Consider the following 27,486-nt stretch of genomic DNA (forward strand, 5'->3'; position numbering starts at 1 on the left):
GTGCCGAACGAGTGGATCTGTGACTCCGTGAATTCTGTCCATAAATAAACCACTGCGTGAGTGGTCACAGCTCGCTGAGCGTGGTATCGGGTCAATAGAGCTCAAAGGCAGGGACCGGACCCAGAGCGTCCGTGGGTGGCTTGTGTGTCCTAGATAGGAAATGGCCGTGGGAGCCCGCCCCTGTTTGGCCATTTGCCACACAAGTGGGTGTGGCGTGCTCAACTGGGTAGCTCCATGTGACTCTGTGTCCCTGAGCCCTGCACAGCTGCCCTTGCTGTGCACTGCACAACCGGGATGCGGCCTCCGTGCACCCCGGACAAGGCTTGCTCAGCCTCAGCCAGCGGCTCTCCCCTCACCGCCTCCCCGAGGGACTTCTGTGCCATTTCTGCCTCTCCCGGGGCTCCAGGGGCCAGGCCTCACTCACCGCTGTGCCCCCGGGGCTCCTGACATCCACCACTGGGAGGAGCCCTCCCGTGCTTGCTGAGTGAATGTGTGAGCTGCGGGTGCCTTGTCCGGCTAGGGGCGACAATCCCGTGGCCGCATCCTCAGTCTTGTGGGGTGACGGGATCAGACCAGGAGGGGGGTGGTGGGCTCCAGGGCTGTACCTCTGCTCTCTGAGGTTGGGGGCCCAGCATGTCTGCATGATGCAGCTGGGGCTCAGGGATCCTGACCGGGACCCAGATCTGTAGCTGCCACGGCGCAAGCCCCACAGTCATCTGCTGCCCTGGCCCACAAAACAGGCAAAGCGGCCCTGTCAGCCTGCCCCCAGACTGAGACGACCGGGGTCCTGACCTCCCCGGGAGGACCAGGCACCCCAGCTGCTTGGGGGTCTCGTCAGCAGCTTGTGCAGGGTCCCTGCAGGCTTGATTTTAGTTTTTGTTTCGAATTTCGTGAGCCTGAGTATAAAAAGAGGTTCATACTTTTACCCCCGAGGTCATCTGTTGGATATTGCAAAATGTATTAAAATAGACGTAAAATTAACTTCCTAATAACTTAACAAAACTGACATGAAGCCCGTGTGAAGGAAATGATAAAACTTACATGAAGCAGAGAAAAGACGACGCGAGTGTGTGTGAATTCTTGCTATTTCTGAGATGGAGTTAAACATAATAAAAGTGTGACTAACAGATTCAGTTCATTTCGGTGCCCAAGTCACAGCGTGGGATAAGGCTGGCAGGGGTGCTCTTAAAAAAATTGTTTCTAATATTTATTTTTGAGATGGAAAGAGAGCGCGATCGGGGGAGGGGCAGAGACCGAGGGAGACACCGAATCTGAAACAGACTCCAGGCTCTGAGCTGTAGGCACAGAACCTAATGAGGGACTTGAACCCACAAACTGTGAGATCATGACCTGAGCCCAAGTGGGAAGCTTAACCTGCCAGCTCCCCAGGCCCCCCAGGGGGTGCTCTTTTTAATGCAAAGATACTGGGTTTTGTTTCTTTCAGTTGGGGCAGCTTTTCACCTGGGAGGTGAAGCCTGGAGCACAGCCTAGGAATCTGCAGGCAGGTGAAGTCCGGCAGCCCCCAGGGCCCTGCGCTCTGCACTGAGACTGTTTCTGTGTTTCGGCTTTTTCACAGTAACCTGTGTTACTGTTCAGTGTTTTCCAGGGTGCCTGACGATTCAGATCCGCACCGTCTTGTGTATCTTTGTCGTGGTCTTAATCTACTCCGTGGCCCAAGGATGTGTGGTGAGCATCTCAACAGGCAGCAGGGCCCGCTGGTCTCCTGGAGGCGTGAGGTGTGGACGGGGGCCGAGGGGGCTGCTGTCCTCTTCACGGTGTGCAGGGGATGGAGGGGCAGGGCAGGGGTAACGGGGGAGGGGGAGGCAGGGACAGGAGCACCGAGATGGGGCTGGCCGCCTGGGGAGGAGGAGGGCGGGGGTCTCCTGCCCCCTGGCCCTGTGCACCTTGCACTGAGGAGCCTTGAAGGCCGAGCAGGAGGGGGTGCTGCAGAGCCTGCTGGTGGCTCCTGGGGGCGTGGGTCGGAGTATAGGGGTGGGGGGAGCCTGGGCAGGAGCGCCTCGATGGGGCTGGCGGGCTGGGGAGGAGGGAGGGCTGGTCCGGAGCAAGTGCCTCCCGCCATCCTTGTCCCTCCATCCCCTCCAGGTGGGCTGCCTGCCCTGGTCCTGGAGCTCCACCCCCAATGGGTCCCTGGTGGTCCTGACGCCCAGCGGCCGCAACGCCGTGCTGCCTGCTGCGCCCTGTGAGTCGGCGCCCCACGCCCTGCTCTGCGGCCTTGTGGGTACCCTCCCGCTGGCTGTCTTCCTGCGGGTGTCCTCCCTGCCCAAAATGATCCTGCTCTTTGTGCTCACGACGTCCTACATCCTGGTCCTGGAGCTCAGCGGCTACACCAGGGCCCCCGGGTAGGTGCGCGGCTCCCTCCGGAGCACAGCCGGGCGGGCATTGCCCGTTCTGGTTTGTGGACCAGGAAGCAGATCGCCTTGGTGGCTTCTCCATGTGTCCGTCTGGGCCCCAATTCCAGCAAGGCCTTGGCTTTCCCGGAGGGAGTGGCTCTAGCCAGGGTCAGTGCTCTGCACGGCTGAGAGTCGTGTCTGGGGACACGTGCGGACAGCTCTCAGATTCTGCGCACCGATGGAGTTTCCTTCCTGGTCTTCCACAGGGGCGGCGTGGCGTCGGGGCGCAGTTACGAGCCCATCATGGCCATCCTGCTGTTTTCCTGCACCCTGGCCCTGCACGCCCGTCAGGTGGACGTCAAGCTGCGGCTGGACTACCTCTGGGCGGCACAGGCAGGCCGAGCTCTCTCTGCTTCCGGGAGGGTGGGGTGTGGCACAGGGAACCCTGGGAGGGCACTCAGGGGCTCCTGCCGGGCGCCAGCTTGGTGTGCGGGTGGGGGAGGCAGCGCCGGCAAGCTGGGCACTGTCTGATGAGCCCTGTCTAATGACTGAGAGTTCGGTGGTGTTTAGGGCAGTGAGTTCCCCATCCCCAAAGGCATTCCAGCGAGTGGGTCTGTGGTGCAGAGTGGCTCAGCCTTCGCTGCGCTGCATGTGACAACAAGTCTCTTCAGGTCATGGGAGACTCCAGAAAATGCTGACTCTTGCACGGTCCCCCCACGATTTAGTGGGTCTACAGGAGGGGGGCAGGAGTCTACACTGTTAACACGTCTCCTGGGAAAGAGGCTTGAAGGCGGCCGAGGAGAGCGGTCCGTGGGCCCTGAGTCCCAGGCAGGTGGTATGCCCCGTGCACCTGCCGTGTGACCCACTCACAGGTGCACTTTTGGGCCCAGCCCAGGATGTATGGCTGGTGTGTCCTGACCCCCTTGTCACCTGCTGTGTCCCCAGCCTTTGGAAGGGGAGGCCATCTGGCTTTCTGGGCCAGCCCGTCCAGGTTCACATTCCGTCTGTGCAGCCTGCAAACTTCTGGGCCCCGGGCCAGTTGCTTCCCCATCGACGGATGGGCAGGGGGTGTGCACGGAACGGAGACCACCGCATGTTAGCTGCCACGTGTCATCTCACTCGATGTTTGGGGAAGCAGCTCTTTATTGGCCGGGGCCCTGGCTTGCATTTGGTCTTTGCAGCAGCCCTGCCCACGAGGTGGGACGGGCACGGCTGTGAGGGCCACCTGTGTGCAGGCCCAGGCTGGACGTGGCTGAGCCGGGATGGCCAGGGCTCTGTGGTGTCCAAGGTGGTGGGAGCCTCCTTATACCAGGAGCCCAGCCCGGGGCCAGGGCACAGGGATGGCCGGTGTCCGACCCTAGAGAGGTGACACCCAGGGGATTGGGGTGACGAAGGCTGTCTGGGTCCCTCAGGCCAATGGTTCAAACGTGAGTCTTTCTGGAGACCAGTGCAGACACACCCAGAAGTGATGTTCGCTGGTTGTCAGGGCACTCTGGGGCCCCATCCAGGTGACACCTAGAATTTTCCCTGCCAGTGCGGAATACAGCAATTGTAGCTTCCTACCCGCTCGAGCTTGGCGGCCAGCCTGGTGCACAGTAGGTGCTCGGTGCGGCCGAGCGCCCTTCAGACACCGCGTTGTGATCTGTCGGGACACTCCACCTGCAGGCAAAGGACAGAGGCAAGGGGCCGGCCTGCTGGCTTTTCTCTGGTTTAATTCACCTGGGAAGACGGATTCCGGCCGCACAGATTCCCACCAGGACATCCGGGCCGGTTGTCTGTTCAAGTTCAGGGAGGACGATTCTGTGGCTTTGGGTAAACAGAAGAGGAAAGACGCGTGTGTGTGCATGTATCCGTGTGTTCTGTGCACATATCCGCGTGTGTGTATATATGTACAGAGAATGTACATATAAGCCGGGCAGAGAATGTGGCTTATTTACTCTTTTTTTACGTGACAACCTTCCTGAGACAGAATCCACACTCAACAGTTTGTGTAAAGCACACAGCTCGGTGGCCTTCAGTGTATTCAGAGCTGTGTAGCCATCACCTCAACGTTAGAACATTTCATATCCCCCAAAAGAACCCCGTGCCCATCAGTGGTCACCACCCCCGACCCTGAGTGGCCACTACTCTCCTTCCTGTCCCCATGGATTTGCCCATCTGGGTCATTCTCCATCCGGTGTGCCGGGTTTGCTCCTGCTCCGGGGATGCCCCCGATTCTGAGGGTCCCGCCGCCCAGCACTGCCCTCTCTCCACACCTAGACTCAGGGCAGGTGGAGGCCACGGAGATCCTGAGCCCCTCGTTCCCGTCCCCATGGGGATGGGACGCCGGGGTTGGGCTGCGTGGACAGGGTAGGCCCCGAGTCCTGCTGCAGATAGGGGAACACGCCCAATGCTGGTTCTGCCCCTTGAGGGACTTGGGCTGTGCCACCGCCGTCCTGCACGAGGGCCCGACCACGGCCCTACTCGTGTGAAGTCAGGGGGGTTGCAGACCTTGGATCGTCTTGACAGATGGGTGGGTTTGGGGCAGCCCCAGCATGGCCCAGTTCCTGGGACACCACCCTGGAGGGCATCCACCCCAGGGCAGGCCACCAGACAAGACTCACGGCCTTCGGCCAAGGGACACAGCCAGCCCTCAGTGAACATGCCGGGAGGGACCCAGGCCTCCCCGCTCCTGCTGGCGCTCCACACGGGCCAATTCTGCTGGAGCAGGTGGCTCGGGGGCCTGTTGGCAGTGTCCTGTGGGAGGTCCTGAGTCAGAGCAGATGCCGAGAGGACACCTGTGTACAGGGCTCCCAGAAGGAGATCTGACTGCTGCTGTTTGCCAGAGCCTCGCCAGCTAGCGGAGAACAGCGTCTTCAGTGGGCTGTGCTGAGGGCCACTGGGCTGGCTGTCCAGGGCGAACAGGCTGGCCGGTCCCTAGATGTGTCCTCCCCGCCATCAGCTGGCCCCCGTGATCTCAGATCTTTTAGTTGTGAATAGCTGCTCAGAGCGTGAGAAAGACAGACTCCTGTGGAGCCAGAGAGCTGGCCTGGCCTGGAGGGGCACAGACCTGGGCTTCCAGCCCGTGCACTTGCTGGGCGCCTGCTCTGTGGCCAGGCACTCACAGAGCAAGGTTGAGGCCGCATTTTCTCCCCTCTGGCTTCCCACGTGCTTTCCTTGGCTGTAGTGTCCCTTTAAGTGTCGGTCAGCCTCATGGTTGACCCTGCCCTGGGGTTCCCCACTGACAGTACCCCTGTGCCACAGCTGGCCCCCACTTCTGAGTGAGCCTTCCATTGAGTTCAGTGCAAGAGAGACCCTCCCAGTGTCATGAGGAAGGGTTGCCTTCAGGGAACACACACATTTTTCCAAAGATGTGTGACAAGAAATGTCACCTAAGTTTCCCGTAAAGCCAGCAAAACAAGGAAGTTTCCAGACTTTGCCCGATTACCCCCTGGGTAGGTACATCTGTCATGTACACATCACAGTCACATCACAAACTATTGTGAAACGGCCGGGCCGGAGCCTGGGGGTTAATTATCTACTGACACCAGGCTGGTCACATAAACCCACCTAACCTGGGGCTGTCACGATGCTTTGTTTCCAGTGTGGTTCCTTCCTTTGTGCTCAGTAGATAATCATGATGCCGATGGTAGAGCAACATTCTCTGCCAGTGAATGCTTAACCCTGGAGCGGGATTCCCACTGGTACTGGCGCCATTTTGTCCACTCTCAAACGGAAGGTGGCCCAGGCATGGGCTTTGGTGTGATGTAGTTATGGTTACATGTATTGTTGGGATTCACTTTGCTAAAATTTGGTAAGAGTATCAGTGTTCATGAGTGACGTTGTTCTGTAGTTCTCTAGGCCAAGAGGGCTTTGATGTCAGAGTAAAGCAGTCCTCACAAGGCGGGGGGTTCCTTCCTTTTCAGGTTTCTGGAAGAGTTTGTAGAATTGGTGTTGTTTCTTCCTCCAATGTTTGAGGAAGTGAAGCCCTCTGGGCGTGTGTGTGTGTGTGTGTGTGTGTGTGTGTGTGTGTGTATTTAGAGTGGGAACATTTTAACTCAACTCAATTTCCCGAAAGATGGAGGGCCATCAGGATTTCCATTTCTTTCTGAGGTAGCTTCGGACACATATGTCGCTCCCTGAACGCTGTCCAGTCTGCTGACACAAACTTGTTCATACTCTTCCCTTCTTGCTCCTTTAACGTTTTATTTTATTTTAGTTTTTGGGGCACAGAGAGAGACAGAGCATGAGCAGGGGAGGGACAGAGAAATGGGAGACACAGAATCCCAAGCAGGTTCCACACTCAGCACAGAGCCCGACGCGGGGTTCGAACCCACAAACCATGAGATCATGACTTGAGCTGAAGTCGGGCGCTCAACCGACTGAGCCACCCAGGCACCCCTCCCTTATTTCCCTTTAATATTTGTAGGATTTGTAGTGATGTCCCATTTCTCCTCCTGATGTACGATTGTGTAGACACTTTTTTTGATCAGTGTGACTAGAAGTTTATACATTTTATTGATCTCAGGAAATAGCTTCTGGTTTTATTGATTTTTCTCTGTTTCCTATTTCACTTAAATTTCACTCTGATCTTTATTTCTTTCTAATGACTTTGGGTTTAGATTACTTGTATTTGCTAGTTTCTCAAGATGATTTGTATCTTCTCTGATTCAGGGATTTTGTTCTAAAATTTCCTCCAAGTGCTGCTTTAGTTCCATAAATATTGATATTATATGTGGCTTCATTTTCATTTGGTTCAAGGAACTCTTTTCTTTTCTTTTCTTTTCTTTTCTTTTCTTTTTGTTTCTTTTCTTTCTTTGTTTTGTTGGGTTCTTCTTTGGACCAAATGTTATGAAGATTATATTTTTGTTGAATAATCTCAAAGACCTTTCTGTTATGGACTTCTGCTTAGTTATGCCGTAGTCAGAGAGTATGGCTCAAATGCCTTGAATCCTTTTAAATTTCTTGAGAATTGCTGTATCGTTCCTGCTGCATCCTGTCTCTGTTGGATGGTGTATTTTATAAATGTCAGCGAGGTCAAGTTGGCCAGGAGTGTTCTTAGGTCTCCTGTGCCCTTATGGACTTTCTTCCCATTCTACCAAGTTTTGAGAGAATGATATTGAAGTCTCCAACTATACCTGTGGACAGAATTTTGTGCAGTTCTATCAATTTTTGCTTCCTGTATTTTGGCGATCTCTTACTAGGTGCATCGGTGTTTAGGATTATGTCCTCTTGGTAAGCTGAAACCCTTGTACCCCTTATCACTATGGAAACAACCTCTTTTCCCAGGTAATGTACTTGGCTCTGAAGTCTATTTTATGCAATATTATATAGGTAATCCAGCTCCCGTTATGTATTTTTTTCTGTCATCTTACTTTTAATCTATTTGTTTTTTACTTAAAGTGGATTTCTTACAAGCAACATACAGTTGGACCTTGTCGACTTATCCAATTTATAAATCTCTGCCTTTTTAATTGAGCTGTTCAGACCATTTACAATTATGTGATTACTGATGCAGTTAGATTTTAATCTTTTGCTGTCTCCTATTTGTCTGATCTGGTCATCTGTTCTTTGTTTTCTTTTTCCTCTTTTTCTGCATATTTTAAGTTAGTTAAATATTTTTATTATTCTACTAAAATATAAAATAATCTTTGTTATTCCATTAATAATTATTGATTCTCTTATTCATGATAGTAATTATTATAATTTATTTCTCTTTCTTCCTCCCTTCCTCTATTTTTTTAGCTGTAATTCTTTGTTGTATTATTTATTTTTGTTTTTATTTTATTAAATTTTTTTTTTCAACGTTTTATTTATTTTTGGGACAGAGAGAGACAGAGCATGAACGGGGGAGGGGCAGAGAGAGAGGGAGACACAGATTCTAAAACAGGTTCCAGGCTCTGAGCCATCAGCCCAGAGCCTGATGCGGGGCTCGAACTCACGGACCGCGAGATCGTGACCTGGCTGAAGTCGGACGCTTAACCGACTGCGCCACCCAGGCGCCCCTAAAATTTTTTTTAATGTTTATTTTTGAGAGAGAGAGAGAGAGGCAGAATGTGTCGGGGGGAGGGGCAGAGAGAGAGGGAGACACAGAATCTGAAGCAGGCTCCAGGCTCTGAGCTGTCAACACAGAGCCTGACATGGGGCTTGAACCCACAAACCACAAGATCATGACATGAGCCAAAGTCGGATGCTTAACCAACAGCCACCCAGGCACTCCTTATTTATTTTTGTTTTTAAGTTTTTACTTAAATTCCAATTAACATACAGTGTAATATTAGTTTTAGGAGTAGAGTTAGTGTTTCATCACTTACATATAGCACTCAGTGCTCATCATAATAAGTGCCCTCCTTAATGCCCATCACACATTTAACCCATCCCCCACCCACCTGCCCTTCAGCAACTCTCAGTGTGTTCTCTATTGTTAAGAGTCTGGTTTTTGGCTTGCCTCTCTCTCTTTTTTACCCCCTATGTTCATCTGTTTTGTTTCTTAAATTCCACATGAGTGAAATCATATGGTATTTGTCTTTCTCTGACTGACTTGTTTCTCTTAGCAAAACACACTCTCGCTCTATCCACGTCATTGCAAATGGCATAAGTTCATTCTTTTAAACAAAATTTTTTTTCATGTTTGTTTATTTTTGAGAGGGAGAGAACATGAGAGGGGGAGAAAGGGGCAGAGAGAAAGGGAGACACAGAATCCTAAGCAGGCTCTAGGCTCTGAGCTGTCAGCACAGAGTCCGATGCAGGGCTTGAACTCACATGACCTGAGGCGAAGGCAGACACTTAATAGACTGAGCCACTAAGGCACCCCAAAACTTCATTCTTTTTGATGGCTGAGTAATATTCCATTCCATATATATACCACATCTTCTTTATCTATCAGTCAGTGGACATTTGCGCTCCTTCCATAATCTGGCTATTGTTGTTAATGCTGCTGTAAACATTGTGTTGCACGTATCCCTTCAAATCTGTATTTTTTTAATGTTTCCTTATTTATTTTTGAGAAAGAGAGGTAGAGACCAATCGGGAGGAGCAGAGAGAGAGAGACAGACAGAATTCTGAGCAGTCTTCGCACTGTTGGCACAGAGCCCAATGTGGGGCTCAGTTCCACAAACGATGAGATCATGACTTGAGCTGAAAAAAGAGTTGGACACTTAACCAACTGAGCCACTCTGGTGCCCCGTTCACATCTTTATTTTTGTGTCCTTTGGGTGAATATCTAGTAGTACAGTTGCTGGATTGTGTGGTAGTAGTTCTATTTTTATTTATTTATTTATTTATTTTTTATTTTTTATTTTTTTTCAATGTTTATTTATTTTTGGGACAGAGAGAGACAGAGCATGAACGGGGGAGGGGCAGAGAGAGAGGGAGACACAGAATCGGAAACAGGCTCCAGGCTCCGAGCCATCAGCCCAGAGCCCGACGCGGGGCTCAAACTCACGGACCGCGAGATCGTGACCTGGCTGAAGTCGGACGCTTAACCGACTGCGCCACCCAGGCGCCCCTATAGTAGTTCTATTTTTAAACTTTTGAGGAACTTCCATACTGTTGTCTAAAGTGGGGGCACCAGTCAGCATTCGCACCAGCAGTGCAAGAGGGTTCCCCTTTCTCTGCATCCTCACCAATATCTGTTGTTTCCTGTGTTATTAATTGGAGCTATGATGACAGGTGAGAGGTGGTATTGCACCATGGTTTTGATTTGTATTTCCCTCGTGATGAGTGATTTTGAACATCTTCTCATGTGTCTGTTGGCCATCTGGATGTCTTCTCTGGAGAAATGTCTATTCACGTCTTCTGCCCATTTCTTAACTGGATCATTTGGTTTTGGAGTTGGATTAGTTCTTCATAGATTTTGGATACTAACACTTTATCGGATATGTCATTTGCAAATATCTTCTTCCATTAAGTAGGTTGCTTTTAGTTTTGTTGGTTGTTTCCTTCATTGTGAGACTCTTGATGAAGTCCCAATAGTTCATTTTTGGTTTTGATGTCCTTGCCTCCAGAGCCGTGTTCTAGTAAGTTGTTCCAGCTAGTGTCAAAGAGGTTACTGCCTTTGTTCCCCTCCAGGATTTTGATGGTTTCCTATCTCACATTTAGGTCTTGAATCCATTTTGAATTTCTTTTTGGGTATGGTATAACAGAGTCGTCCAGTTTCATTCTTTTGCATGATGCTGTCCAGTGTTCCCAACACCATTTGTCTTTTTTCCATTGGATATTCTTTCTTGCTTTGTTGAAGATTAGTTGACCACATAGTTGCAGGTCCATTTCTGGGTTTTCTGTTCTGTTCCGTTGATCCATGTGTCTGTCTCTTTTTGTGCCAGGACCATACTGTTCTGATCACTACAGGCTTTGTAATGTAACCTAAGTCTGCAATTGTGATGCCTCCAGCTTTGCTTTGCTTTTTCAGCATTTCTTTGGCTATCAGGGGCCTTTCTGGTCCCATATACATTTTAGAATTATTTTAGCTCTGCAAAAAATGCTGGTGGTATTTCAATAGGGATTGCAGGCAATATGTGGATTGCTTTGGGTAGTGTTGACATTGTAACAATATTTGGTCTTCCAATCTGTGAGCGTGGAATGTCTTTCAATTTCTTTGCATTATTTTCAACTTCTTTTTAAGTGTTCTATAGTTTTCAGAATACAGATCTTTTACCTCTTTGGTTAGGTTTATTCCTAGGTATATTATGGTTTTTGGTGCAGCTGTAAATGGGATTGATTCCTTGATATCTCCTGCTGCTTCATTATTGGTATATAGAATTGTAACATATATGTACGTTGATTTTATATCCCGTGACTTTAACGAATTTATGTATTCTAGCAATTTTTTGGTGCGGTCTTTAGGGTTTTCTCCATAGCACATCGTATCATCTGCTTATAGTGAAAGTTTGACTTCTTTTTTGTTGATTTGGATGCCTTTTGTTTCTTTTTTGTTGTCTGATTGCCGAGGCTAGGACTTCCAGCACTATGTTAAATAACAATGGTCAGAATGGACATCCCTGTCTTTGTTCCTGACCATAGAGGAAAAGCTCTGTTTTTCCCCATTGAGGATGATATTTAGCTATGAGTTTTTTTGTAAATTGTCTTCATGATGTTTGAAGTATGCTCCCTCTATCCCTACTTTTGTTGAGTTTTTTTTCCCCTTCAGTTTATTTATTTACTTTGAGAGGGTGGGGTGGGGAGAAAGTGAGCAGAGGAGGGGCAGGGAGAAAGGGAGGGAGAGACTCCCAAGCAGACTCCTCACTGAGTTTGACGTGGGGCTTGAACTCATGGGTCGTGGGATCGTGACCTGAGGCAAAACCAAGAGTTGGACACTTAACCCGACTGAGCCACCCAGGTGCACCGCTGTTGATGTTTTTTTTTTTTTTTTCTTATCAAGAATGGATACTATATTTTGTGAAATACTTTTGCTGCATCTATTGAGAGATCATAGGTTCTTATCCTTTTATTTTGTTAATGTGGCATATCATGCTGATTGGTTTGCAAATACTGAACCACACTTGTAACCCAGGAATAAATCCACTTGATCGTGGTGAATGATTCTTTTCATGTATTGTTGGGTTCTCTTGGCTAGTATCTTGTTGAGAATTTTTGCATCCACATTCATCAGGGATATTGGCCTGTAATTCTCCTTTTTAGTCCAATCTTTGTCTGGTTTTAGAGTCAAGTTAACACTGGCTTCGTAGAATGAGTTTGGAAGTTTTCCTTCCATTTCTATTTTTTTGGAACAGTTTGAGAATAAGTATTAACTCTATAATGTCTGGTGAAATTCCCCTGGGAAGCCATCTGGCCCTGGACTTGTGTTTGTTGGGAGAATTTTGACTAATGACTCAATTTCTTTGTAGGTTATCAATCTTTTCAGATTTTCTGTTTCTTCCTGTTTCAGTTTTTGTAGTTTATATGTTTCTAGGAATGCATTCATTTCTTCCAGATTGCCCAAATTGTTGGTATATAATTGCTCATAATATTCTTTTATAATTGTTTGTATTTCTGTGGTGTTGGTTGTGACCTCTTATCTCTCTTTTGTGATTTTATTTATTTGGGTCCTCTCTCTTTCTCTCTTTTCTTTTTGAGAAGTCTGGCTTGGAGTTTATGCGTTTTATTAATTCTTTCAAAGAACCAGCTCCTGGTTTCATTGATCTATTCTACTGGTTTTGGTTTGTTTGTTTCCATATCATTTATTTCTGCTCTAATATGTATTATTTCCCTTCTTCTGCTGGCTTTAGGCTTTATTCGCTGCTCCTTTTCTAGCTCCTTTAGGTGTAAGGTTAGGTTGTATACTTGAGACTTCTCTTGCTTCTTGAGTTTAGAGCTGTATTGGCAATATACTTCCCCCTTAGGACAGCCTTTGCTACGTCCCAAAGGCTCTGGACCATAGTGTTTTCATTTTCACTTGTTTCCATATATTTGTTTTATTTCTTATTTTCCTGGTTTAGCCATGCTTCCTTTAGTTAGCATGTTCTTTAACCTCTACGTATTTGTGGTCTTTCCAATTTTTTTCTTGTGGTTGACTTCAAGTTTCGTGGTGTGGTCAGAAAATATGCATAGAATGATCTCAGTCTTCTTGTACTTGTTGAGGCCTGATCTGCGACCTAGAATGTGATCTATTCTGAGAATGTGTGTGTGCACTTGAGAAGAATGGTATTCTGCTGCTTTAGGATGGCATGTTGAATATATCTGTTAAGTCCATCTGGTCCAGTGTGTCATTCAAAGCCATTGTTTCTTTGTGGATTTTCTGCTTAGATGATCTGTCCATTGTTGTAAGCAGGGTGTTAAAGTCTCCCAGTATTATTGTATTATTATCAGTTCTTTTGTGTTTGTTATTAGTTGATTTACACATCTGTTTTCCGCCAAATTGGGGGCATAAATATTTACAATCATTAGATCTTCTTGGATAGACCCCATTATTATGAAATAGTGCCCTTTTTCATCGTTGTTACAGTCTTTGGTTTAAAATCTAGTTTGCCTGATATAAATATGACTGCTTGGCTTTCTTTGACTTCATGATAGATGGTTCTCCATGCTCTCACGTTCAATCTGGAGGTGTCTTTGTGTCTAAAAGGAGTCTCTTGTAAGCAGCATATGGATGGGTCTTGTTTTTTGGGTTTTTTTTTTATCCATTCTGATACCCTGTGTCTTTTGATTGGAGCATTTAGTCCATTTACATTCAGAGTAATTATTGACAGATATGACTTTAGTGCCATTTTATTACTTGTTTTGTCATCATTTCTGGAGATTTTTCTGGTTCCTTTCTAGTCTTTGTTGATTTTGGTCTCTCCCACTCAAAGGGCCCCCTTTAATATTTCTTGCAGGGCTGATTTAGTGGTCGCGAACTCCTTTAGTTTTTGTTTATCTGGGAAACTCTTGATTTCTCCTATTCTGAATGACAGACTTACTGGATAGAGTATTCTTGGCTGCATAGTTTTGCCATTCAGCACAACTGAATATATTGTGACACTCCCTTCTGGCCTCACAAGTTTCTGTGGAGAGATTTGCAGCTGGCCTTATGGGTCTTCCCTTGTAAGTTAGGGACTTGTTTTGTTTCGCTGCTCTTAGGATTTTTTCTTTATCACTATACTTTGCAAATGTACCTACGATATGTCTTGGTGTTGGCCTGCTTTTATTGATTTTGATGGGAAGTCTCTGTGCCTCCTGGATTTGGATGTCTGTTTCCTTACCCAGATTGGGGAAGTTTTCAGCTATAATTTGCTCAAATAAACCTTCTGCCCCCGTTCCCCCCTCGCTTCTTCTGGGACTCCTATCTTATGAATGTTATTAAGCTTTAAGGAGTTGCTGAGCTCCTCAAGTCTGCATTCATGATCTAATATTTTTCTTTCCCTCTTCTTCTCAGCTTTATTATTTCCCATAATTTTGTCTCCTGTATCACTTATTTGTGTCTCTGCTTCTTCCGCCTTCGTTGTTGTTACAGCCAGTCAGTTTTGCTGATTGCGTTTTTCATTTTGGCCTGATTTGTTTTGAACTTTTATCTCTGCAGTAGGGATGTCCGTGGTGTCTTCTATCCTCCTCTCAAGCCCAGCTAGGATTCTCATGATTATTAATTTAAATTCTGGCTCAGGCATATGACTTACATCTGTGCCTAGACCCCTGGCCGTGACCTTTCCTTGTTCTTTTTTTTTTTTTTTTAAATTTATTTATTTTTGGGACAGAGAGAGACAGAGCATGAATGGGGGAGGGGCAGAGAGAGAGGGAGACACAGAATCGGAAACAGGCTCCAGGCTCTGAGCCATCAGCCCAGAGCCCGATGCGGGGCTCGAACTCACGGACGGTGAGATCGTGACCTGGCTGAAGTCGGACGCTTAACTGACTGCGCCACCCAGGCGCCCCGACCTTTCCTTGTTCTTTAGGATGAATTCCTCCATCTTGGAAGCTCATCTAGGTCTGTGCCTTCTTCTGTGGCTGCGGAAATCCTGTCATATTTCCTGCTCCCGAGAGCGGTGGCTTTATTAAGAAGGGGTTACCTACTGTCCAGGGCCTGGTGCATGGGAAAGTGTCTGTGGTCTGGGCTGTGTGCTCTCTGTTGCTGTGTTTTGGCCGCTGTCTCCCTGAGCTCAGCCCTCTGCAGAGTTAGTCCTTGTCTGCCGTGGGCAGTGCTTGGACCTTGACCACAGTGTGATGAGTTTGAACTAGGTGTGTTCTGATCTGCTTGTTAAAAGAAGCTAGGTCCTATGTCTATTAGAGCTGAAGCTTTGCAGCCCTCTGTGGTCAGTAAACTTGGTGCATGTGGGGGTTTGTTCTGGTCTTTGGGGGGAGGGGCCCGCTGCTCCGGTTCTCGGCACACTTGCCCTAGAAAAAAGCAGCACCTGCGGGGTCCAGGGGGGCAGGACTTGGCGTAAGCAATTTAGGCTGCCACTGTTGGCTCTGTGCCGTTTCCTGAAGTTGGTTTATGCTGAGGGGTGGGGGAGAGAAACGGTGCCAGCCCCCTTGCTCGTCCTTGAAGAGGGGAGTTTGCACCTGCTGCTGTCCAGGAAGCCCTCCCAGAAGAGCAGACAATCTCCTATCACGTGTCTGTGTCTGGGCCATTTGCCCACCCGACAGCGCAGTGCATCTTGGGCTCTATCCCTGGAAGGCCAGCTGAATTTTAAAACTCCAAACCTTGTGTGGTGCAGACCTGCTCCAGTCCTCTGGGGTAGGGTCTCACCGCACTGGGACTGATGCGTGTTTGTCCCAGGAGGGCCATCGCAGCAAGGCGCAAGAGCTCGGAGTTTGGAGTAAAGCACAACAGAAAGCCGATGTCCAGGGGAGCTGCCCTCAGCAGGTGTCTCTGCCCCTGTGCTGACGAACAGGGCAGCTCAGTGGTGCCCGCTGGCTCTTTTGTCCCCAGAGAGGCAATGCCACCTCTCCCAGGTGTGCCCTAAGAAGGGGGAACCATCTGTCCCAGCGTGTCCCAGGGCATCCTCAGATCACACTGTCTGCTGCCGGGCTTCTGCCCTGCTTCTCCACGAGCACACTCAGGGCTCCACACCCGCCATGCCATGGACCCCTAAAACCCCAGTCTTTGAGCCCCGCTGGTTGTAAAAACCCACGATAGATAGTCAGCCCGTCTTGTTTTCCCCATCCATGGCTTTGGGGAAGTATTTTCTTTGTGTGATCCCCTGTGGCTTTCTCTCTCTTTCGCCTGTCTCCGTGACCTCTTTCTCCCTCTCCTCTGCAACACCCATGATCCTTTTCTCCCCTAACCACGTCTCTGCACCTCCTACCTTCCACGATGTGGCCTCTCCTCACCCTCCAGTTGTGCCGTTTGTTCTGATCGTCTCAGAGCGATTTATTGGGTGTTCAGAGTGATTTGAGATCTATCTGGCTGTGTTTGAGGGATGAGGTGAGCCCAGTGTCCTCTCCCTGCTCTGCCATTTTAGCTCCTCCCCTGTTGTATTGTTTCAGTGGGTACTGACCATCGTCCGTCTTCAGCTGAGGATATTTCACCTTGCAGAAGCGTATGTTTCTTCTTCCCATGCTAGGTTTTTGCTGTTGACATCATAGATTTTATGTGTACGTGTATTATGAACTCCAACGTATATTTTTCCATCATAAACGTTTCATTATATTTAAAGCCGTCTTATGAGAAGAAATAGTATTTTTTTATTTTTTATTTAAATGTTTATTTTTGAGAGACAGAGACAGAGCATGAGCAGGGGAGGGGCAGAGAGAGAGGGAGACAGAATCCAAAGCAGGCTCCAGGCTCTGAGCTGTCAGCACAGAGCCCGACGCGGGGCTCGAACTCGTGAACTGTGAGATCATGACCCGAGCCAAAGTTGGACGCTCAACCGACTGAGCCATCCAGGCGCCCCTAGAAGTGATAGTATTTTTAGTACCCACATAGTTATGATTTCTGGTGCTTTTCATTCTTCTGTGAAGGTTCAAATTTCTATCTGGTATCTGCCTAGTTTCCTGAGGGACCACTTTTAACATTTCTTGCAGGTCTGATGACAATTCATTCTTTCAAATCTTGTGTGTCTGACAAGGTCTTTCTTTTGCCTTCGTGATTGAACGATACGTGTGCCAGGGATAGGACTGTAGGTTGATGATGCTTTTTCCCTTTCACACTTTAAAGGCATTCTGTACTCAGTCGGTTAAGTGTGCAACTTTGGCTCAGGTCATGATCTTGTGGTTCGTGAGTCTGAGCCCTGCGTCGGGCTGTGTGCTGACAGCTCAGAGCCCGAACCCAGCTTTGGATTCCATGTGTGTGTGTCTCTCTCTCTCTATGCCCCTCCCTGGCTCGTGCGCGCTCTCTCTCTCTCTCTCTCTCACAAAAATAAACATTAAAAAAAGTTTTTAAAGGTGTTCCCTGGCTTTTGTCTGGGGTCGTTTCCGGCAATTTCCTGCCATCTTTATGTGTGTAACATGTCTTTATATCTGGTTGCTTTTAAGATCTGCCCTTTATCCCTGGTTTTAAGTGGCTTGATTGTGATGCACGCTGATATCGTTTTTCATGCTTTTTGGCTTGAGGTTTGTGGAGCATCTTGGATTTGTGGGTTTATAAGTTTCCATTAAATTTTGGAAAATTTCATCCATTATTTTTCTGATGTTTTTCTGTCACTCTCCCTCTGTCAGGGGCCCTGACTCCGCATGCATCAGGCCTCCGGAAATTGTCCCACACCTCACTCACGCTCTGTGCATGCTCTGTTTGAGCCCCGCATCAGGCTCTGTGCTGACAGCTCTGAGCCTGGAGCTGCTTCGGAGTCTGTGTCTCCCTCTCTGCCCCTCCTCTGCTCACGCTCTGTCTCTCTCAAAAATAAACATTAAAAAAAATTAAGAAAAAAAAGAACAAAAAGAGGAAGATTCCAGCCTCTTTTACCAGACTGTTGTGCTGGGACATTAGCCTTCTGCCCTTGGTTCCCCTGGTTGTCGGCACTTGGGGCTTGGATGGAACCCCCACCGCCAGCTCTCCTGGGCACCCAGCTGGTGGAGAACAGAGGTGGGACCTGCTCAGCCTCCATGATCCCGTGAGCCACATCCTGGTCACAAATCTCTTTTGACGTCTGCACGTGCCCTGTTGGTTCTTGTCTCCTGAGGACCCTTGTGCAGCATCAGCAGCTCTGTTCACAGGGTTCTGGAAATGAAAACAAGCACTTTCCCACTGTTTGAAGAATGAGCTGGCCATGAGCACTTGCCTCCAGCCAGATATCACCTCCAGGAGGAGGCAGGGACATCACTTCCCAGGAAGAGTGTGACTGGCTATTCATTTTGAGTGAGCACAGCCTTGATTGCAGGCGCTGGGAGGGTCTGCGGGGCTGGTTGGTTGGACAAAAAGTCTTTGCAGCACTTTGTGGGGGTCACGGTAACCATCACGACGCACACAGCCCACTGGTCACCAGTGTCAGCCGATCTGGGACTTGCCAGGTTATGTTGTTCTGGTTTGTTCTGTTTATGGAGAGACGGTGCTCCCAGCCTGTCGGCCCTTCTCGGAGCCACGCGCCTGTTGGTAGTTGCACCCTGGGGAGTAATTTCCGAGATGCCAGCTCCTGCGTTCTGTCCCTTAGGGTCCAAGGTCAGATTTTGACGTGTGAGAAGGGAAATGCCTTTGGAAACAAGTGCTCGCATGGAGGGAACAGCTTGACGGTGGGTGTGGATGTGTCTCCCGTGTGTTGACAGGAATGGCATGTGTCACCCACACCCGCTCCTTCCTACCAATACTTACAGTTTCCTGGCCGGAAGAGGATTTCAGTGGGTTTTCATCTAATTTGTTGTAAACATAACAACACAACTTCCTCCGCTTAGTTTGTAAGAAGATGGAAATTTCCCCATCGCATTTAATGTAAACCTTTGCACCTGGGGATGGATTGAAAAACAGACAATGATTTAGTTTTTATTAAAAAAATTTTTTTAATGTTTATTTTTTGTAAGAGAGACAGAGCATGAGTGGGGCAGGGGCAGAGAGAGAGGGAGACACGGAATTCGAAGCAGGTTCCAGGCTCTGAGCTGTCAGCACAGAGCCCGACACGGGGCTTGACCCCACGAACTGTGAGATCATGACCTGAGCTAAAGTTGGATGCTTAACTGACTGAGCCACCCAGGCGCCCCTCAGACAATGATTTTTTTTTTTAAAGAGAGCTACTCTGATGGGCTGTAAATCTCCATGAATTGTTAAGTCCGTTGAAATAAACTGAACGTAAGTCCAAAGCTTTTGCTCACAAGGTGATAAGCCAAGATTTTTTATTTTACAAAGTTAAAGCGTATTTAGTTACATTGCTTTTCTAAAGGTATCATTAACACAAACAGTGTTTCAGGGACAGCAAAATTTTTAGGGCCAGAGTAAAACTGCTATCGTAAAACTACTGTTTACTTCCTTTTTATCTCCTCCTGCAAAAAGCTTTCTTTTGTGGCTGTCAGTGCACACGTGTCACGGGTAATGAGTTGCGTGTGTCCTAGCGGACGTTCCTGGCTTGCTTCTGACGCTCCCCTTGCTCTGATGGCCGTGGCCTCCTCCCTGCAGAGGCTGGCTCCTCTCCTAGCTTGCTTCTGGGCTCCCTCTGCTGTGCCCCCTGCCGCCTGACTGCCCGCTGTGAGGGGGAAGTGGAACCTGTCCCGTCTCCAGGCTCCTGGATAACAGACAGCCTGGGTTGTTTCCCCAGCGCACCCCCCAGAGGAGGCCCGGGGCCCTCGGCCCGCCGCGCCGTCCCCTGCGCTCCAGGCGTCCCCCGCGCTCCGGGCGTCCCCCTGTCCCGCTGCTGCAGCTCTGCCTCTGGGAGCCCCCACTTCTCACTTTAATTGGTAAACGTTTTACTGAGTTTCCTGGAACGGACAGTCCAGGTTGAGTAGATAGCACACATTCCCCTAACCGTCGACGAGGAGCGCGGCCCCTAAAATTGAGTATTTTACATCCATTTTACGATGAGGAAGCCGGAGCGTGTCACCTGATCATGCAGTGGGGACTGGGGAGTGGTGCCCAGGACCCCCAGCTTTGAAGGCCAGGCCGCAGGCTGCCAGCGGGGCCTCACTGTGCCACTGTCACTATCCCCAGAGTCCGGTGTCCATGGGGCTGACGCACCCTAGAAATGTTCCCCAAGCCACTCCTCTCCCAGGTCGGGCTGGATCCAGGATGAGTGGCCAGCGGCCACCTGGTGGCTCTGGTCCCTGAAGGCCGGTGTGGCTGCCACAGGCTGCTGGGCGGGGTTGCTGCCACGGGCTTCATTAGTCTGTGCGTGGCCCTGGCGCTAAGAGGTCCCCCCGCCCCCCGCCCAGCAGCAGACCCCAGTGGGGCCCCGCTGGGCTTCACCCCTGCTCCAGGGAGTCTGCACGTGCTGGATCTGTCCCCTGCCCCAGGTCCCCCACCTAGGTGCCGCACCCCAGGTCCCCCACATGTCTCATGGTCTGGACCCCAGAAGGTGGCTGGGCGTGTACTCTCGAAATGGGGTGAAGGCCCCACTGAAAGTTTGAATCTCCCCATTTCCCCTTTGAAAGTTCCAGCTGATCAGCACTGGGGACTTAACCCAGAAATTCGTGGTTCCTCTGGGCCCCAGTGACATTGATGTAACCGCTCTGCCCAGTGGGGGTGGAGAGGAGCCTGTGTAGACCATCGATCGGTGCCCTTGGAGTTTACTTTGGATGGTTAGAGAGACCCAGGTGTTTTAGGAAAAGGATCCATGGCATTTGTGCGCAGTGGCAAGACAGGTATCATTCAGGGCCATTGGGACAGGGACAGAACAGACAGGCGGGGGCTTATCACCAAGGAAGAGGCAGGGGATCATCGGACAGAAAATCCCAAAGGGGAAATGTTGGGGCTGAGGGGTCCAGTTGAACTGACCTGGCAGGGTTCTGGCGGAAGGTAGGACAGGACATCAGACGTCACGCAGGGTTGAGGGGCTGAGGGTTCCCCTCCTAGGTCAAGGGCGGGGGTGTGGCTGGACTGATGGTCCTGAGGAGAGTAGCTGCGCCTGGCTGGGAGGGGTCTGGGGGAGCCTACGCGGGGTGTGGGGGAAGGAAGTGCTCAGTGGGTGACGCAGGGTCTGTCCCCAGGCAGAGGAGGAGAGAGATGACATGGAGAGGGTGAAGTTGGACAACAAGAGGATTCTCTTCAACCTCCTGCCGGCCCACGTGGCTCAGCACTTCCTCATGTCCAACCCCCGCAACATGGTGAGCCTGCTTCCTGCCCCCCCACCCCGCCTGCTCCGGCTGGGGTCCCACCTGGAGTGACCCTCCCATCACGTCTCTGCTTAAAATCGCAAAGCACCGAGGCTGGGTGGGTCCCCTCTGCCCACGCCCGGGTCACAGGTGGGGCTGGGCCCTGGGAAGCCCCTGGGATTGGTCCTGGGAGGGAGCATAGCAGCCTCCACCCTGCGTGGAGGGAGGGTGGGCTTCAGGAACCCACCACCCGGCAGAGCAGGGCTCACAACTGTCAACTCAACAATAGGCTTGGCCAGTGCTTTAGACCCCGAAGGCTGAAGGCGGGGCCAGCTTGACCGGCTTTGGCTAGAGAGCATCCAGGGTTCCAGGGCTGTTTTCCTGTCCCCCACCACCCACCCCCCCCGGCCCCGCATGCTACCCCTGGCGCCATGGCTGGGTGCCATGGCTGATCTGAACTTTGCCCCCAGGACCTGTACTACCAGTCCTACTCACAGGTGGGCGTCATGTTTGCTTCCATCCCCAACTTCGACGACTTCTACATCGAGCTGGACGGCAACAACATGGGGGTGGAGTGTCTGCGTCTCCTGAACGAGATCATCGCAGACTTTGACGAGGTGAGGGCCGCCGGCCGCTGTGGGGCCGCGTCTGCACTGTACCCGCCATGTGGCGCGCTCCCTGCACACGGAACCGGGAGGAGGCTCATACATTCTGTCCCCCTGGGGGGTCCAGGCAGACCCTGACCCTGGAGGAGGGCCCTTTGCCACCTGTGGGCACTGAGCTCCCGTGGCAGGTGCTGACGCCTGTCCCCTACCTAGTAAATGGGGTGTTCGGGCTGACGACCCTGGGGTCTGCACCTGCCCCGCTCCCTGCCCTGGGGCGTCTCCTCCAGGTGACCTTGAGGTCACCACTGCAGGACGCCTGTGCTCTGTGCGGTCCCTCCTGGGCTCCTCTTTCCCACGCCCTTGCCAGAGCCCCTCAGATCGCCCCAGACCTTGTCTGGTGCCTGCGACAGACAAGACACACTGCTTCTCAGCACTCGCTCCCCCTGCCCTGTGCTTGCTGTCAAAGTGGCTTCTCTAAGATGTTATGTAATGTTGAACAGTTTTGTGTTTTAAACAAAGCTCATGGACAAAGACTTTTACAAGGACTTGGAGAAGATCAAGACCATTGGGAGCACCTACATGGCCGCTGTGGGGCTGGCGCCCACCACTGGGACCAAGGTGAGTGCCGCTCGGGGACTGGGTCCCAGTTCTGCCCCAGACTGCTCCGGAACTCTGGGCAGGCTCTGCACTGAGCCCCAGTCTGCCTGATAAGTGGGTCAGAGCAGCGGCCCGTGGGCTGTCCATCCAGTGGCCAGCTGTCTCCAGACACACTCCCCCATAGAACATCGGCACCAAGGCCAGTCACAGGGGTTCTTCCAGCCCTGCTCCGCCCCACTGGCCCCCTCCCCACCAGCCCTTTTCCCTCCCCACCAGCCCTGCTCCCTCCCCACCAGCTGCACCCCAGTCCTGCCAGCCGGGCACTGTGGAGTGTTCCCCTTTCCCAGTGCAGAGCTGTGAATAATGTCTTCAGGTTGCCTCTAAAAAAATAGGCAGGAAAAGAGAGGAAGTTGTCAAAAAAAATGCAATGAATGCAAAACAGTTATAAATATGGGAGATACTAATTCATAATAATCCATTGATTATTATGTCAGTAATCATTTTAAATGTGAGTGGAAATATGCCAGTTAAAGGAGACTGACAGAGTGGCCAAGAGCATAAGACCCAGATATATGCTTTATTTATTTGTTTTTAAATGTTTATTTATTTTAGAGAGCACGAGTGGGGGAGGGACAGAGAGAGAAGGGGACAGAGGATCCGAAGTGGCCGCACTGACAGCAGAGAGCCCTGTGAAGGTCTTGAACTCACAAACCTTGAGATCATGACCTGAGCCAAAGTCGGACGCTCAACCATCTGAGCCACTCAGGTGCCCCAAGAAACACACTTTAAAGACACAGATACCTTAAAAATAAAGGATGTAGAAAGAGATACCCTTTTAGCACTAATAAGACAAAATTCAAGTAGTGATCTAATTTCAGACAAAGCAAACTTCAGATCAAGGAAAATTATGAGACAGAAATAAAGAGGGAAACTGCAAAATGATAAAGGAGTCAATTCTCTAGGAAACCATAACAATCTTTAACATGTATACATCTAACAACAGTGTGTCAAAATATGTAAGGCAAAAATAGATAGAATCACGGGGAAGAATCGATGAACCCACTGTTACAGTTGGAGACTGCAGCACCCTTCTTGGTCACTGGCAGGTCCAAGGGGGCATCTGCAAAGATGGTTGAGCTGAACAGCATCATCAAGCACCTGGATGTAATTGGCACCCACAGACAACTCCATCCAACAACAGCAGAATACACATTCTTCCCATGCTCAAGCGGAACACTGACCAAGATAGAGCACATAAAACACACCTTCATGAGTCTAAAACAATTGAAATCATGTAAAGTGTGTTCTCACACCCAAATGGAATTAAACTAGAAATCTATCGATAGGGACATAGTTGGAAAATTCCAAACTATTTATTTGCCTATTAAGCAACACTTGTCGAAATGACATGAGTCAAAGAAGAACTCTCAAGAGAAGTCTTAAAAACGTGTTGAACTAACTAAAAATGGAAATACAATTGAACAAAACCTGCAAGATGCAGCAGGCCCTCCGAAGGAAACTTACGTCCCAGAAGTCATATATTAGAAAAGAAGAATGATCCCGAATCAACCGTGTAAGCTTCCACCTTGGCAAACTACAGAAAGGAGAACAGTATAAATCTGTGGTGAGCATTGGGGGAAACATCAGAGCACAATCAATGAACTTGAAAACAGGTAAGCACCAAAGAAAATCAATGGAACTAAAAGCTGGCTGTTTGAAAAATCAAAAAAGTTTATAACCTCTAGCCATGACTAACTGAGAAAAAAAGAAAACACAAGTTACTAATATTAGAAATATTCACTTGTACTGAATCAATGGAAAGTAACAGGATGAAAAGGTATGTTATGAACAACTCTGTGCCCACAAATGTGATAATCTGGACCAAGTGGACCAATTCTCTGAAAGGCACAATCTACCAAAACTTGAACAAGGGGAAATAAAAAATATTAGCAGACCGTATCTATTAAAACAATTGAACCAATAATTGGTAACCTTCCAAAACAGCACTTGGCCCAGATGTGTTCATTGAACATTTAAGGAAAAGATTACACAAATTCTATAAACTCTCTTCCAGAAAATAGAAGTTTCTAATTCATTTCTTTCTAACTCCTTCTATGGATCCAGTATTACAATAATGCGAAAGCCAGATTGATTACAAGGAAGGAAAATCACAGGCCAGTATTTCTCGCGAGTATGGATGTGGAAGTCTTTGACAAATGTTCGTTGACTCCAACATTGTATGAAGAGAATAATACGCCACAAACAAGTTGGATTTATTCAGAATACCAAGGCTGGTTCAACATTTCAAAATGAGTTAATGAAATTTACTGTATCCACAGGATAAAGAAGAGAAATCACATGATCACATCAATTAATTGAGGCAGAACGGCCATTTTGACAACATCCAAACTCATTCCTGATTTAAAAAACAACAAATGTAAGCAAACTCTACAAATAGAAACCTCGTGAACTGGGTAGAGAACATCTACAAAAAGGTGTAGTTTAGTATCATACTTAATGATGACAAACAAAGCCTCATGCTCATGTCAGGAGCGTGGCGAGAATGCTCTGTCACCACTCCTAGTCAACGTTCATACTGGAAGACTTAGCTAGTGCAATAAGACAAAAAAAGGAAGTAAAAGTATACAGACTGGGGAGGAGAAACTGTCTCTTCACAGATGACATGATTATCTATGTGGAACATTAAAAAAGAATCTCCCAAATGTCTATAATAAGCAACCACAAGAAACAAGATTAATAAAGTCACTTCCCTACATACCAGCAATGCCCAAGTGGAATTTGAAATTAAAGAGTGCCACTTATGTTTGCATACTCCCCCAAGTTAAATACTAGGTACACATTTAAAAAATAATTATAACGATCTCTATGAGGGCAAGTGTATAACTTTGATGCAAGAAATCGAGATCAAACAGGTGTAGAAGGAACGTTCCTGCATAGGAAGACTCAAGGTCAAGAGGCCGGTTATTGCTGACCTTATAGATTTCCTGCAATCCTGCTCAAAAGTCCAGCGTGTCACTGTGTGATATTGACCAGTTGGCCCTAAGTTTACATGAGGCAAAACACGCAGAGCCGTTAACACAGGACAGCAGAGGTGGAACAGAGTTGGAGAACTGAACTACGGACTTCAGGTTGCTAGAAAGAAAGCTGCCATGAGCAAGACTGTGTGGTGTTGGGGAGAATGGACAACTAGATCAACGAAATGAAATAGAGAGCCCAGACACAGACCCCCATTGACAAGAGTCAACAGTTCTTTGACAGAAGAGTGAATGGAGCAAAGGTAATCATCAGCAAACAGTGCCAGAACAAGTACACACCTGTATTTAGAGAGATGTTAACACAAAATGGGTTAAATTACATCAGAATGGATCATAGACCTCAATGTGAAGGGCAGAAGTGTTAAACATCTAGAAATCACATGAGAAAATCAAGGTGACCTTGGGTTGGTGTTAAGTGTTTATTTTATTTTTTAAAGCTATTTTTTTTTTTACATTTATTTCTGAGAGACAGAGAGAGACAGAACACAAGTAGGGGAGGAGCAGAGAGAGAAGGAGACAGAGAATCCAAAGCAGGTTCCAGGCTCCGAGCTGTCAGCACAGAGCCTGACGTGGGATTTGAACTCACAAACTGTGAGATCATGACCTGAGCCGAAGTCGGACCCTTAACTGACTGAGCCACCCAGGTGTCCCCAAGCTATTTTTTAATGTTTATTTATTTTGAGAGAGAGTGAGCGTGAGCAGAGGAGGGGCAGAGAGAGAGGGAGAAAGAAATCCCAAGCAGGCGCCACACTGTCAGCGCAGAGCCTGATGTGGGGGCTTGATCCCATGAACTGTGAGATCGTGACCTGAGCTGAAATCAAGAGTCGGGTGCTTCACCGACTGAGCCACCCAGGCACCTCTATGATCAGTGTTTAGATGACCCATGGAAAAAATCATCATTACGTTGGGCCTAACTGAAAATTTTAAATGTGTGCGGGAAATACTATCATGAAACGCCAATCTACAGACTGAGGGAAAATCTTTGCAAACCACCTCTCTGATAAAGGGCTTGCATCAAACCCTAACTCAAGAATAAGAAAACAACCCAGTTAAGAAGTGGGCACAAAATCCAGACATGTCGCTGGCACATGATGAGTAGGCATTGGAAGAGATATTCTGTATCAGGCGTCTGCAAGGAAATACGAATTAAGACAATGGGACACCACCGCACACTGATTAGAGGGGCCAGAACCTTGACGACGCCCAGCGCTGGGGAGGACGCTGAGTGGCAGGGATGCTCACCGCTGGTGGGAGCGCAGAGTGGGGCGGCCGCTGTGGGGGACAGACAGTCTGGCGGTTTCTTACAGAACTAAATACACTCTTACTGTACGTTCCAGCAATACTGCTTGGCATTTACCCAAAGGGACAGATGACTTAGGGCCACGAAACATCTGACACAGATGTTTACAGCAGCTCTACTCATAATTGCCAAAACCAGGGAGCAACCAGGACGCCCTTCGGTAGGTGAATGGATAACAGACTACGGTCCGTCAGCTCTAGAAAGAAATGAGCTCTCACGCCACAGAAGGACATAAAGGAGACTTGAATGCATCTTACTAGGGCAAGAAGCAGATCTGGAAAGGCTACGTACTGTGTGATTCCACTTACGGGAGATTCTGGAAGAGGCACAACCATGGGGACCTGGAAGGATTAGGGGTTGCCAGCGGGGTTGGGGGAGAGGGATGAACAGGCGGGCATGGGAGCTGGCGGGACAGTAAAACTACTCTTGTGGGTGCACGAAACTCTGCATTTGGGAAAACGCATAGAACGTACACACATAATATAAACTGTGGACTTTAGTTGATGATAGTGAATTACCGTGGGCACATCAGTGGCGACAAAGGTCCTGACGCAGGATGTGAATAGTAGGCAAACTGTGGGGTGGGGGCAGGGGCACAGCCTACGGGACTCTCTAGGCCATCTGCTCTATTTACCGATAGACCTTAACCCATTCGGACAAGAGTTAAGTCAGTTAAGTTTTTTAAAGCGTTTGTTCCCTTTATTCGAGGACTAGTAAAATACCCGTAAACAGAGAAAAATGAGAAACCTTGAACTGTCACAAGAAGAGAAAAACCTGACGGTTGTCTTTGTTTTACACAAGAGGGGCTGTCTCAAATGAATATTTTTTTAAGTTTATTTTGAGAGAGAGAGAGCACGCGCTTGAGTTGGGGAGGGGTCCAGAGAGGAGGAGAGAAAGAATCCTAAGCAGGCTCTGTGCCGGCAGTGCACCCACGACCCCGTGGGGCTGACACCAGGCCACCACCCAGCCTGCAGTGGGCAGGGCGCTGCTGTGCCTGTGGGGTCAGGTTCTGCCCCTGG

The 27,486-nt window shown here is 49.0% G+C and overlaps 1 protein-coding gene across 3 annotated transcripts in view; it reads left to right on the forward strand.

The window, feature by feature from the left end:
* ADCY1 (adenylate cyclase 1) overlaps nt 1-27,486 on the forward strand; it is a 109,250-nt gene that overhangs the window by 74,055 nt on the left and 7,709 nt on the right. The window contains exons 12-17 of one of the 3 annotated variants that reach the window (XR_006298432.1): nt 1,597-1,686; nt 2,104-2,360; nt 2,618-2,744; nt 20,805-20,921; nt 21,380-21,526; nt 22,015-22,132. Coding sequence is in view for 2 of the 3 variants with exons in the window: in XM_043588413.1 (XP_043444348.1) it covers nt 1,597-1,686; nt 2,104-2,360; nt 2,618-2,744; nt 20,805-20,921; nt 21,380-21,526; nt 22,034-22,132 (837 nt within the window). In the remaining variant the exon portion in view is untranslated. Of the gene's footprint in view, nt 1-1,596; nt 1,687-2,103; nt 2,361-2,617; nt 2,745-18,328; nt 18,371-20,804; nt 20,922-21,379; nt 21,527-22,014; nt 22,133-27,486 lie in introns of those variants that run through there. The other 2 variants (XM_043588413.1, XM_043588414.1) reach the window with 2 other exon arrangements.

Source organism: Prionailurus bengalensis, chromosome A2, assembly GCF_016509475.1.
Source record: "Prionailurus bengalensis isolate Pbe53 chromosome A2, Fcat_Pben_1.1_paternal_pri, whole genome shotgun sequence".
Classification (NCBI taxonomy): domain Eukaryota; kingdom Metazoa; phylum Chordata; class Mammalia; order Carnivora; family Felidae; genus Prionailurus; species Prionailurus bengalensis.